Source organism: Triturus cristatus, chromosome 1_2 (assembly GCF_964204655.1).
Source record: "Triturus cristatus chromosome 1_2, aTriCri1.1, whole genome shotgun sequence".
In the NCBI taxonomy this organism is placed as follows: Eukaryota; Metazoa; Chordata; class Amphibia; order Caudata; family Salamandridae; genus Triturus; species Triturus cristatus.
In genome coordinates, this window is record NC_140580.1 from 280,147,815 (window position 1) to 280,162,135 (window position 14,321).

At 45.6% G+C, this 14,321-nt stretch overlaps 1 protein-coding gene across 2 annotated transcripts in view; it reads left to right on the top strand.

Annotated features, from left to right (window-relative positions):
* Positions 1-14,321, top strand: part of LOC146867160 (polyunsaturated fatty acid 5-lipoxygenase-like) — an 854,256-nt gene that overhangs the window by 576,466 nt on the left and 263,469 nt on the right. For both annotated transcript variants that reach the window (XM_085603708.1, XM_085603710.1), the window contains one exon: positions 4,961-5,139. In XM_085603708.1, coding sequence (XP_085459834.1) covers positions 4,961-5,139 — 179 coding nt within the window. The remainder of the gene's footprint in view (positions 1-4,960; positions 5,140-14,321) is intronic.

The following is a 14,321-nucleotide window of genomic DNA, read 5'->3' on the forward strand; positions in this document are numbered from 1 at the left end:
TGCAATGGGAGCCACTGTCTGAACATACTGACCTGTGAGGGGGTGTCCTGAGAACGCCACTAAAGACATTCCACTCAATACCCTGGACTCCCTCATCCTCATCATTGATGTTTAGCCTCTGCTTTTTGAGGCTCTCTCCTACCTCTCACAGAATTTACATTCTCCTTGTCCTTTGTCACAGGGATGGGGACATAATACTCTACCTGCTCTACATCTCACTACTCACCTAGCACTATGGGAAAAGCTTCTAGAAAAAATGAGACGGGCACTGGGGGTTCGATCATGGAAGATCCTGCTGAACCCCCACATGAACTTGGGGCATCTGCCTTATGGTCAGGACCTCCTGGGGGGCCCCCACTCTCCATGATATCCTGCAAGCTTCAGCAGCCTCCAGGAAAGTATTGGGAACAAAGATTGACACACTGGTGGCAGACATGGCAATCTTGTAAAATGACCACTGACAACTGGTGAGACGAGTCACAACAGTAGAGAGAGAATTAGGGGAGATCCCACTAGTGCTAGTGTCAGTGAAAGAGTGACTTATCAACATGGAGGCAAAGGTTCAGACACTGGAGCTCAGGGGAGAAGATGCTGAGAACAGATTGGGTGAAAATAAAATCAGGGTGTTAGGACTGCTGTAGTGTGTGGAGAGGGGCAGCATGCTAGTCTACCTAGATCGTTGGCTGTACGAGGAAGTGGTGACAGAGGGTCTCTCTCCATTTTATGCCCTAGATAGAGTGCACAGAGTGCCGGCGTAGCCTCCACCACCGGGGCACTGCCTCAGCCAGTGGTGGCCAGACTGTTGCATTATAAAGACTAGGACTATATTTTGAGCCAAGCTAGGCAGAAAGGGGACCTTAAAAGTAGAAAATAGCAAAGTTATGATATTCCCAGACTTCACTAGGGAAGAGCAAAAACGGCACTCCACCTTCCTCGGTGCAAAACAGCACCTCCGACAACTAGGTCTGCCTCACATCATGATGTTTGCCGCCCAGCTGTGAGTGACGACTCCGGATGGAATGCAGTTCTTCCAAAGCCTGCAGGAGACATGGGACTGTATTGATCTACACCCACAGCCCAGTCCTAGCCAGAGATCTCCATGATGGACATCTACGAGGACCAGGCCAAAGCGCAGAGCTAGCAGCTATAACAGAGCAGCCCCATCCAGAGAGGAAGTCCAACAGTAACAGCAGAGAGCGATGAAAGTAGTTGCAACAATGATTGGCAGCAGAGTGACCCCCACATCCACAGCGGCGGATGATGGCACTCAAGACACAGACTCTGACCGCAGAGCCAGCTCATCTGGGGACTCAGGCACAGAACTGCCCAAAGTGATGCCTGGGACTGCTGATGAACTTACATAGATTAGATATTATATGTTGAGATGGCTAAGCTCATTATCTGGGGTGTGATCCACCACAGGAACTCAGAGCGGCACGGGAAATTTATTGTGGCCCCCTGGACAATGGGCTCCTTTTTCTTACCTCCTGATGGGGTATGGGGAACCCGGCGAGGTGCTCCCGAATAGTCTTAACCCCTTTGTTTGTGGTACATGTTGCTGCACAGTGAACAAGACCCTGCATTCATATGTGGAAATTAAAGCCCGAATCTTTAAAGGATCTGATCTTACAGGACACCATTGAAGATTGTATTCAGCAATACTTCAAGGATAATGCTGCCAGACTCGGATGGAGTGGGATGCTCTTAAGACAGCGCATTACGGAATCGGTGGGGGTGAGACGCACTTTATTAAATTATGTTGTGTCTTCGGAGGCGGCGCTGAGAGGCATAGAGCGGCGTAGACCAGGTTGCTCAGATTTGCAACAGGCATTGCTAGATGCAAAGGAGTGATTGGCCGGACAGGTTGAGAAACTTAGATGCTTTGACTATAAAGCATACATGTTAAGGAAGAATGTGGAGCAGACCGCGCTGGCTCGTTCTTGGCCTAGCTTGCTAACTGCCCAAAATGGGGATCGGTCATTTTGGCACTAGAGACGAAACAGGGAACCTGGTTCCATAAGCAAGCAGATATCAGACAACATTTTAGTTGCTACTACTCTGACCTCTACACGAGCACCTCAGTGCACGCAGGTAGTGCCATCAATGATTTCCTAAAACCCTTACTTTCATGAGGCAAAACGCCTGAAACAGACCGGTTCCCTGTTGAGCTCTATGCCACATATGCTGACGAGTTGGCCTCCAAGCTAGTAGATTATTACAAAGCAGCTAAAGATAAGGGCCGTCTACCGCCTTCCACCAGCGAGGCACTAGTGGTGCCATTGCTAGAACCAGGTAAGCCTGCGCATGACTGTAAGGCTTACAGGCTATTATTGATGCTTAACATCAACTCTAAACTTCTAAGCCGGGTCCTCGTAACCAGACTCCTCCCTTTCATAACAAAACGAACAAACCCTGATCAAGCTGGGTTTATCCCTGGCCGCAACACAGCGATTACTATCAGGAGACTCTTGAGGTTACTGGAGGCCGATACTTATGACCGTGGGGAAGCAACTGTATTTGCAGTAGATATAGAGAAGGCTTTTGACAGCTTAGAGTGAGGCTTTCTTTATGGCGTAACGGAGCACCTCCATTTGGGGTGCAGATTTATAGCCTAGAATAGGTCGTTATATGTGGACTCCACGGCCGGAGTCTGTACTGGATGGATTATCTATGAGAGATATAGGGTGGGCTGCGGAACCAGGCAGGAATGGCCCTTGTTGCCCTTTCTCTTTGCATTAGCAAAGAAGCTGCTGGCCAGCTATGCCAGAACTTGAGACCGATACTGGGGTATAGCGGTCGTTGACCAACACTACCAAATTTCATTATATACAGATGATCTCTTAATCTTCCTTGGAATACAATGACGGATCTGGAGGGTGCTAGATGCTTACTAGGGAGTTCGGCTTGCTATCTGGGATGAGGGTCAACTGGCAGAAGTTGCGACTATTCCCGATCCTTACTAGAGTTGTTGCTGTGGGAACCCTTGATGTTTACAATATCAGGGAATTAAAGTATTTTACGACCATGTGGACTATTGGTCGGGAATGTTGGGATGGCGATTCATGCACTTAAACTGATCAATTACTTCTAGAAGAATCTCCCCTTATCCGCAGTAGGATGTGCAGCTCTGCATAAAATGGTTGCTCTCCCCCCAACTACTGTATTTCTTTGTGGTGATGAGTGTATGAATTCCTCAAGCACTGTTCCGGAACTCGACTCTCTATTTACTACTCTCACATGGGGATTGGTCTGTACAAGGGTGGCTCGGACAACATTGCAGTGACCTGTGGCAGAAGGAGGAATGGCAGTTTCTGAGTTTGAGTCACATTACCTCGCGGTGGAACTCCAATGGCTCACACAGTAGTTGGCAAGTAGACTGACACTGGAGCGTGCAATGGGACGGTTTATACCCAAACCTCACCAGTTGTTCAGGGGTACTTCTGAGGACGGAATTCCCTCTCAGTGACTGCACCACTGAATTTAAAGTGCTGTGGTGCTGTGGGGCTCGATGATTGCAAAAGACACAAGTGCAAGTCCTGTACTCGCACAACATGCTCCTGAGTATGCTACTTACTACCCCATGGTGGAGACTGGTGGGCCCTGGCAGATTGATTTACCTTAAGGGTCACTTTTTGCTCCAAGGGATGGTGAGGGTCGCGATCTGTAAGCACTGGGGTGTGGGCATGTGGAAGCTGTGGAGTCATAAGTGCTGTCAATACATAGTCACTTCCTCAAGTACTTTCAAAGCGGTCACCTGTTTGTATAGGGTGATTAGAGAAGACGTGCCCCTGCCCCTAGAAACCCTACGGACCTGATGGGAACAAGACCTGGGGATCCCCATACCTGAGGGTGACTGGGCAACTTTCCTGGAGTGAACCCCCAGGGTATCTAGAAATGCCAGATTCAAGCTACTCAACTTCTGCGATTTACATAGGACGTACCTCATCCCCAGGAGAATGAATAGGTATTTCAATACAGTTGGAGCCCACAAATGTGGGGAGGTGGGAGCCGAATTCTTACACATGCTGTGGAGCTGCCCGTTGCTTGCTTCTTACTTGGAAGAGACCACAAACACAGTTGCCGACATTAACAAGAGGGTGGTCCCCTGTTCCCCGGGACACTGCTTGTTGCGTTGGTTTCCACACAATGCTAAGACCAAGGCCACAAGCAGATTTCAAGACTTTGCCTTTATGCTGTCAAAGAGGGAAAGCACCAGAAATTGGAAGGCTCCTGGGAGGTCCAGGCAGCAACCTGGCATAGGGAGCTTGAGAGGTGGGTAGGGTATGATAGTGAAGTCCTGCTCCAGGAGGGCAGGTGGGGACGTGGCTCACTGGATATGAACAGCTCCTGTGAGGCCTTAGTGGACTATTTGAAGGACCTGTATCCCCGTCACAGGTGGCATCCCCGGGTAGCCCATCAGTGATGGTCCCTGCTTAGAAATGCTGCAATAATTGCAATTCCACTTTTTGCTGTTTTTCACTTTGGGGATTAGAAAATATTACAGCTGGATTATTTTTAATGGTATTGTGCTTAATGCCACTTTAGAAGTTTCTATTCTTACTGTCCTTTTCTTGATGCTGCTTTGAAACTCAATAAAATCTGTTTTAAGAAGAAAACAATATATAAGTGTGTGTGTGTGTGTGTGTGTGTGTGTGTCTGTCTGTCTGTCTTGCCCATGCCCCCACAATCCTGAAAAGTACACTGCCTCCAGTTAATTCAATTGTATTTCATTATTCCTGTATTGCCCAGTTTCCCCAGTGTCTCATTTTCCTTGGTAGCCTACTAATGAACTTTTAGATGAACCTAAAGCTTCCTTTTTCCTACAAGGCTGGGTGACGTACTTGCCCAAAGTGTCAAAGTGAACCAGTGTCTCAACATATTGAAATATTGAAGACATAAGCAAGAACGCTTGGTTAACAAAGGATATTTTACTTACAGATGTGCTTGTTTTATTTTAAAGGCAAATGCTACAGGTGGTGGAGGACATATACAGCTAGTTGCGAAAGCAATGAAAGAGTTAACATATGACTCCATCTGCTTTCCCGACTCGATAAAAATGAAAGGAATGGAAAGCAAGGAAGACGTTCCCTATTATTTTTATAGAGATGATGGAAGCCAAGTCTGGAACGCAATAAAACAGTAAGCCGCACTAATATGTGAAAATCTGATCATAATTGTAACTGTTCACAATGTGCAGCAAATTCAAACAGAGATTGTGCTTGGCAACACATCATAAAATATGTCTTTATTTTTCAGGTTAGAAGCGGGTTTAACCGGCCCCAGAAAACCACTAAAAGCTTTAAAAGTATCAATATCACACCCACAGAACTGGTATCAGAGTATTTTCAGTCAGTCAAAATGAATATTTGTTTAGACCAATTGGTCCTTAAACTCACAAAAACATCCATAAATACAGTTTCTTATATAAACTATATGAACAAAAGAAGTAACTGATAGAACTGATATCAGAGTGTTGAGTAGTGGACCACAGAAGAGCAAAAGCTACCCCCCCCCCCCCCCCCCCCGAGGACAAAGGGTGGAGATTTTGACCTGAAATGGGATTATATTTAGTGCACCAGACATAAAAGAGGATCAGTTTCTGAATATTTGTGCTGAGCACAGCCTCTTATTTCACAGGTTTGGGAAACTTGTTTTTCTTCCTTGTCTACAGTGACAGATTGACTTAGTATATATAAAGCAAGACCATGAACGTGAATGCCCAGCGATAAATGTCCCATCACCTTAACATATCTTATTGCGCATTGACCCGCCCTAACCATCATGTTCATGCTACACTTCGCGTCATGCCTAGGAAGTGGGAGAGAGCCTTCCAACTCAGCCATGCTGGAGTGGTCAACACCAAGCCTGCATCCTTGCTTTGGTTTGATAGAAACTGGACTGTTTCAATTGGATCAGAGAGGTCACATGCCATGCATAAGCTTAACAGTGCTTAGATGGTGCATCTCTCTTACTGGCGGCTCACCCTCTTCCTGCTTGTACTGCAGTCCTGTCACTCCTGCCCTATTGCGCATGACCTCTGAGTCCTGACTCCACTCTGGAGCATTCTGAGCTGTGTACGGCCCACACACTGATGACTGACCTTCAAGATGACTCTTAAGATGGTTTGGTTAACTTAAACCACAGCATGGTTCAGCGAGTTGCCTGGCACGGGCCAAGCACAATGAATGTGAATTAAACTCCAGCAACTAGCCTGGGCCAAGTGGCCCTCACTGATTTTTTTTATTTTTATAAATCATATTTGTTCACATTTTACTGTATATTACAGTACATTCAAAACAGAGATCTCATAAATAAACATCATGCTATGGGCACATCGTGACTGGTATTATAGCCTGGACATATCATGTAATCCATCCAATCTTTCATGAGTCAACATCACTGCTGCGGGTAGGTACGTGGGTATAGAGCATGTGTCCATGTGAGATAGTCTGTGGCCTGTACTGTAGGCTCTCAACGCTAGCCCAGTGGGTGACTTGCATCTTTGTGTGAGAATAACGATTTGAACTCTACTAAACTGGGAGGTAGAACTGGGGTACACTGTGACTATATTGGCATAGTGTAATATGAGCCAGCGGACTAAGACAGCTGGAGTAAGGAACTGGTTGCGTGGCGCTGAGAGAGGGCAAGTAAGAGTACCAGGTTAGGAACATTATAATGTTTGTGTGCCTCGGGCTACCACCCGGGACCCGCAGGTGCCTGATCTGCTAGTAGACTGCAGTGGACAGCCCTGGCGCGTGCATTCACTACAGGGCACGAGCGCTCTGGGACAGTGGCTCCTCCGACTCTTTCTGTTTAAAGGAGTGTAATAGGATAGCCCATGACATGGATATGGGATGCTTGCGGATACCCTTAAGCTCTTCAGAACGAAGCACCTCCTCTTCTGCCGTGCCCCACTTGCCAACCGCCCCCCGCCAGGCCGCCATCGGAGGTCCTCCTGGTACCCTCCAGTGCATTGCTATGCACCGTTTGGCCAGAAGTAACACCAGGGCTGCAAAACGCGTCTCTGCTTTTGCGATTTACTGCGCTTGTGAATGCCTAACGCGCTGGCCTCCCATGTATGAATATCAGTGAGCCCCGTGACTGTGCGAAGAGCGGCATTAAGCGCCCAGTAAGCGTGAAGCGTTGGGCATTACCAGAACATGTGGAGAAAGGATGCGGCGGGCATTGGACATCTGGGGCATGTAAAGGGCGTGTTTGGGTAATACTGTTGAAGCTTCTCGGGCGTCAGATAGGCGCGATGTAGTATGTGAAGCTGTATGCTTTTAAAGCGATAAGTGCGAGACACTTTTTTGGGGGAATTCTAATGCCCGGTCCCACTCTTTGTCATGCAATGGCCTCTGGAATTCCGCTTCCCATTTCTCCCGAAGGGGCGTGAGGGTGACTGGCTTTAGAGCCTGCACCTCTTTATAAATCCAGGTGACCAGATGTCGCCCCGGGCCCATCTGTAAAGTGGCCCTCACTTATGCAGGGCACAGCACTCTTCATTCAGTCTGATTATGACACACCTCAGCACCTGATAACCGAGTCAAGCTGCAGTGATAGATGGCTCTAAAGAAGACTTACATTGACTTGAAGTCACTCAGTGTATTAAAACAAAACAAACGGTTCCCTCTCTGGCTGTGTTTAACCGTTTCAGGGCAGCCATGATTTCCGTTTAATTAATACATTTTGATTAGAAGCTGCACAGAAACATCTGAAATGTATAGTCTGCATATCACAGTTAATTAGATTGCAGTATCTGGTCCTCCTTAATTGGCTCCTACAACGTATACCTAGGCCTTTTATGTGATCATATTCAACGAGACAATATACAAGACAATATATTCCCATAAATAGAAAATACAACTTCCTATGATTTAACCTTTAATTTGAACCAAGTGAGTATGGCCATCCCAGCCTTTCCACGCTCTAGGATTGACACATAACCATGATCACAAGATCTGTCCCATGAATTAAATCTGGGGATTCAGGACACGACATGCAGAATGTAAAACATTTGATTATTATCAACGTATTGTGTCGTCTCTTCATGCATATTTTGATCAACTTCGATCACCTATGTTCTTTTGGCTATAAAAGGGACCCAATTGACTTGTTTTCGATTTTATCTCTCTTGGATTTATGAGAGGGGGAACGCATAGTTGTGAAGGCCTTGTCATTTTACAATGGAAAAGAGAAAGGCAGCTGAACTTTTACAGGGCCCTATCAAACAGAAAAGAACTGCAAAACATGCTGTCGAAAACTGCACAGCAAAGGTGGCACTCTAATTGAGGAGGCCGAAACGTTGTTGAATCCTGAAAGGGCCCCCATACTGTCCAGCAGCCTTCCCAGGGAACCGAAAATATTTGTAAATAAAAAAATACAACGCACAAATGATAATCAAAACTATCCAGTTGGTACAGTAGACATTGTTACTTTGTCTAACTCTCCTGTAGAAAATGCACAGGTTTTCATACTGAAGGCTGTTTACAAGCAAGGAACCAGCAGCCATTTGACTGTAATCTGAATGTAGTGTGTAGTAATAGGTATGATACAATTCAGCCAGAAGGCCAGTGTTCTGGAGCTGACAAGGGTGCGGACGAATGAGCTGTGATTACTATGCAAGCCCTAACACATGTAAAATATCTGGTCACAACAGTATATTCATTGAGAGCAGAGGTAGCAGAACTCAATACCATGGTACAAAGTTTAGCAAGCAGATAGATGGCAAAAAGAGAGACCAGCTGAGAACTCAAATGAAGACCCGTCCATGAATAATTACGTAGCAGATTCAGGCCTCCATACTTCATTTATAACTGGACCTCAAGCACACATACAACAGAGAGGGACACAACTTGAGCAAAGGAAAAGAAAATGCCCTGACAGAGACCCTAGGGATCCAATGTCTACTGGAACTATGCCAACTAGTTTTCCTCGGAGACCCACTCGTACTAACGACCTTAACCAGGAGGGGTACAGCTCTAATTATATGGGGCGGCTTTATAGGGGCCACCACGCCAAATATGCCTTGGAACACCATTCCCTAAATAAGGGTGGGGCAGTGTACATGACAAATTTCCCTAAACTTTCTCCTCAGGCTAGAGAACATTAAAGATTCATAAATCAATAAGGTCATTTTTTGGATTAAAAAAACACTCAACCGTGCTGCTCACTGATTTGTTCAGACATTGTAACTGCCAGAAAAGTTTTTTTTTTTTACTTTCTTTTTATTGATTATCGAATGTTACATATCCATTTCAGTCATCATTGATCTTTTCAAATTGCACATGTTTTCAATCGTAGAAATAGTACGGTAACATTGCAGAGAAACAAATAGCATTGTCCAGCTATATAGTAATAGTGATCTGTTATACATGCTAAAACAATTGCAATAAAGGAAGTATAGCCCTAACAAGTTCACCCATGGCTATTCATACATAAAGCTGCGCTAGGAAGTCTATTAGAACCCAAACATACCGAACTGTATGAAGTTGACGTGCAGTCGGAAGTGATAGTATCTATAGTGGTGGGAGATGTCCAGTATAACGTGGTCATGCATGATGTTGTTGCTCTATCCCACCCCTGTTGGCACTATACCCGAACTGGTCTGTGACCTGGCGGAATTGTTTCGGGAGGCAATGTATACTTTATATGGGCCCCAGATATCTCTGGGACGAGCCAAGCTTGGTAATGTGCTGGAGTGTATCTCGCTGTTTGTGCTACAGTGTGCTAAGCTGTGTAACCAACTTTGCAAAGTGGGCAAGGACTTGCTGCCCCAGTGTAGTGCAATTTCTCGCTTTGCCAGCAGTAGACTAAGAGACGCCAATTTCCAGACTGCTTTAGGAAAATTTACAGTGTATCCCAGGAGTGCCACCTCTGGGGTGGGAGCAATGGTAAGACCAAGGATCTCACCCAGCGTTGAATGCACTAGGTCCCAGAAGGGACGTATGCGAGGGCAGGTCTAGGAGAGGTGGGCAAAATCTGCGTGCTAAGTGCTGCACTTCTGGCATGTGTGTGGTCTGCTGGGATCAATTTTATACAGCTTGGCCGGTGTCATGTATATTCGTCGCAAAAACTTGTAATGCAGTAATTTATGGCGACTATTCAGTGAAACATCTTTAGTGGTCCTGCAGCAGACCTTCCATTGGTCATCCGTAATCTGGTGACCCAAATCTGTCTCCCATTCCGCACGTAGTCTGCTGTCCACTATAGGGAGTTGTGTGATGCAAAGTTTGTAGAGTTTGGACACTATGCGCATTCCACTGTCGCTCTCCACAATGAAGTACAGAGGGGCAAATGAGTCTGGTTCCAACGGAAAGCCAGTGACCGTGGCTCGTAAGTCCGAGTATAGTCGTTTGAGCACAAATTTATCCATGAACGTGGCCTCCTGGAAACGGTCTTCCTCGGTGGCCGAAACTGCCAGACAAGGTTCACAGGATCTAGATGGCTTTGACTACATCAAGCTGCATTTAGATCATCAAGATTAGGTGGACGGCCTGGTGGCCATAGATGTCCGTTCACTGTCCAAACTTACCACTTGTATGCCATTTAAATCTAAACCCCCAATTAAGATCACTCAAAAATAATTGCATTTAATAATCAATCACACCAAGAAAACACTGATATTGGTCGTGACCAAGGTGTAAATCCACTGGATTGACATGAAGCACTTGGGGCCATGCTTTCAGGGATAGCAATTGGGGAGGACCCACTGCACAGACACTGTGTACTTCAATGGAGAAATCAGATATTACTTTTAAATTAGTTACTTTTTCCTCTCTGACAGAGAAGCAACGGTAACTAAATAGTCCTCCTAGGCAAAGTACAATGGGAAAGGTCAAGTCATATGTTGGGCTAAACATCCTGCCATGGAATGTCGCTGATTTAAACACCAAATTTAGTGATCAGGAGTGGGGTGAGTTTGTGGGCAAGTTTGATACACACCTCTTTCAAGAGACGTGACTGTTGACACCCCGGCTCGTAAATAGGGCCTCATATCATTTACCACAGAGGCATCTCATAAAGGAGGGTCGGGGGCATCCATCAGGGGGCTTATTAATCTAGTTGAGCTATGTCCTGGCATGTAAAATTAAACAGTTATAGCCCATGGTAGTCAGCACACGTGGAGTATGATATACATCCACACCACTGGAGGAAACACTAGTTACCTGTATTTAATCCGACAGAAGACATGAATAATGTGAGGCTTACCCAGAGCGTCACCCAAGGACCAGGTTTTACATTGCAAGACACTATTTTGTCAATATACTCTAAAAAGCGGGAAAGGCATCGAGTCCTGATAAAATCCCTGGGGACCTGTACCTTTCGGAACCTAATATCTGGGTCCCCTACATAAATGAGGCATTGAATGTCATAGTGACTGGGTCATAAATTCTTGATAGTTGGTGGGGGCAGTAATTGCCCTGATTAATAAAAAAAATAACATAGAGGATCCAGCCAACTACTGAACAATTAGTCTAATGGACGCGCTGCAGAAAGTTTTTTGCAGGCAGGTCCAGGGCAAACTTCAGGGATGGACGACTGAGAGTAACACACTCACCGATTTGCAAGCTGGGTTTAAGTACAAGATGAACACAACTGATCAGATTTTCCGATTTTTACTTATTTATTGGAAGACAGTGATTCTGCAATGGGGACAGCTGCATGTGGCACTTGTTGACCCTAGGTCTGCTTTTGACATGCTTCCCAGACCAAAACTATGGGCAGTTCTGGAAGGGATGGGGGTGGCAGATATTTTTTCTGTACTCATCTGCCTTCAAATTGACAACTAATCCCAGGTGAGATGGGGAAGGAGGGGAACTGCATTGCAATTGATAGGGGGGTAAGAGTGGGTTGTGTGCTTCTACCCATGCTTTTCACCCTGTATGCCAATGGGGTTGTTGACTATCTCAGCCTCATCACAAACGATGCCACAAGAGTGGCAGAGAGCTAGATTCCAGCATTGCTCTCTGCCAACGATGCGCTGCTTATTTTGAAAACACCTAGGGGGCTACAGTCTTTGATGGATATGTTTGTGGCTTTTTGTAAGTATCGGGCCTGGGATTGAATTCATAGAAGGCTGAGTATATGATCTTTAGCCCTCACAAATTGGATAAATCATAAAGGTGAAAGCTGACCCTGGGCAATTCAAATGTAGAAAGAGTTATACACTTTGAATACCTAGGGGTAAAAGTGACTAGCAAATAAGTCATGGTCAGCATGAATTACAAAGATCCAATAAGCCTTACAACATACTAGTTGAGCAATTCTAAAACATTTCAATTCAACAAGTTTCTAGTTATTTTTAACCAGAAGTGGAGGTATATAAGGCAAACGCCTTGGGCGCTGTGTTATATGGTGGTGGATTATGGGGTTGCAGCAACATTTAGAACTATATTATATGTTTGTAGAATTTAGCTTCACAAAGAGCTGGAAACATGTAGGTTGTGTTTGCAGACAATATTAAAAGTGGATCATGCTTGTACTATTTCTTGGTTCAAAACTGTGAAAACTGATTGATTTCCCTGGGGATGAACGAATTGTGGACTAGCCCTATTTCATTAACCAGAAAGAAGGGGAACCTGTTAAAATGTGTTATTGCTAAGGAGTTTTGGTGCCAGTCAGTCTATCCAGTAAGCAGCACTAACCACTTCCTGGTATTTAATAGTTACCTGGAATTTGAGCCCTTTCTAGATGTAATTACTCACCCTGCAGCAAGACAATTTTTATATATAATTCAGGAACAGAGTATTTCCTTTGAGGAGCTTCACATGTAAATGGTCCACTAATAGCTCCCTTCCCCCAGTAGATCGATGCCCTACGTGCCTATTAGCAAGCGAAACCAAGGCCCATTTCTTCTTTTTCTGCCCTTGTTTGGAAAGCAAAGGAGGAAGTGGTTAGTAGTTTGTAGACTCTTAGGTTTATCCCAATATGGGGTGGCATAATGTTTACTCAAAACTAATACTAATGGTCCAGTTGTATTTAGTGTGACTCGTTATTTACTTGCGGTTAGAAATGGGGTTACTGGTTGGCTAGGGTATACACCTAAACCAGGCAGAACCCACCACTCTAGTTAGGGTAAGGGAGTTACACACCCAAGATTACCCCTGCTAACCCCCTTGGTAGCTTGACAGAGCAGTCAGGCTTATCCCAGAGGCAATATGTAAAATGTTTGTGCCACACACACACACACACACACACCAGTGACACACTAGGCACACCCCAAAAAAAGACCCTACGCAAGGTTATATAAACAAATATTCTTTGTATTGTACATAAAACACATGAGACCATAATCACATAAATCACTGTGCCACTAGGCACTTGTCATGACGTTACATATATCATATAAATCACTTTGTCAACCAGGCAATTGTCATAACATTACAAGTTAGTGTAATACAGCAATTACTTATAGGTTGCACACGTTATAAAAATAACAAAATCACTGCGCATATAATGTACACTCTGAAATGATACTCGTTATCCTGTCATTGTAAGGCATAAAATGACATACATCCTAAATCAGGGCATAAGTATGAAGCAGTTAGGTTAAGCATAACACACACATCTCCAAACATCACCCCATATAACAAGAGGGATATAAATCACACAAAGTCCTCACAATCGTGTTGTCATATCATAGATATGGCACACTTGCGCTTCCCTTACATGTTAAACGGCAATTGGCACAACATGGAGGTGGCAGGAATGCCTGCACATCTACTTCATGCGTTACGGTAATCCCAGTGAGGTTTCTCTCGAGGCTGCAGATTTCTTATCGGAGGCCCGTCCCAGGTTCGCCCCACAATGTCTACTAAGAAAACATTCCCCCCCAGGTATGTCCCAGACTGGGGCTGGGGGCACACACTCACCAACCAGATTTCATGGGGAGACCTCACTCGGTCCCCCCGCAAGGCCAATGACTGCTGAGCAGCTACCTGCGTACACGCGGAGCAGTTGCACGTTCCCCACTACCTTCGGGAAATGCCGTGAGCCATTGGTTGTCTCAGGGTCGCGGTTTCTTGGGGAGAGACACAGCACCCCCGCATTGGAATGCGGGACAGACTTAGCTTTTTACAGGCATCGGAGCGAAGCACAGCGCCTGATGTAGGCAGCCTTGCAGGGTGGCACGGTGACTCTCTTGCGGCCCGCTCACAACACAGTGCTCCAGAGAGCACCCACGCCTCAGCTTGGCCTCAACAAAGCTCTCATGTGCACGAGGGAAAAGAGAAGCACTCTGCCTCCCTAGAAGGTGAAACAGCACACAGCACTCCCCACATACACTCTCTTGTCAGAAGTGCTCTCCATGCATTGTATGC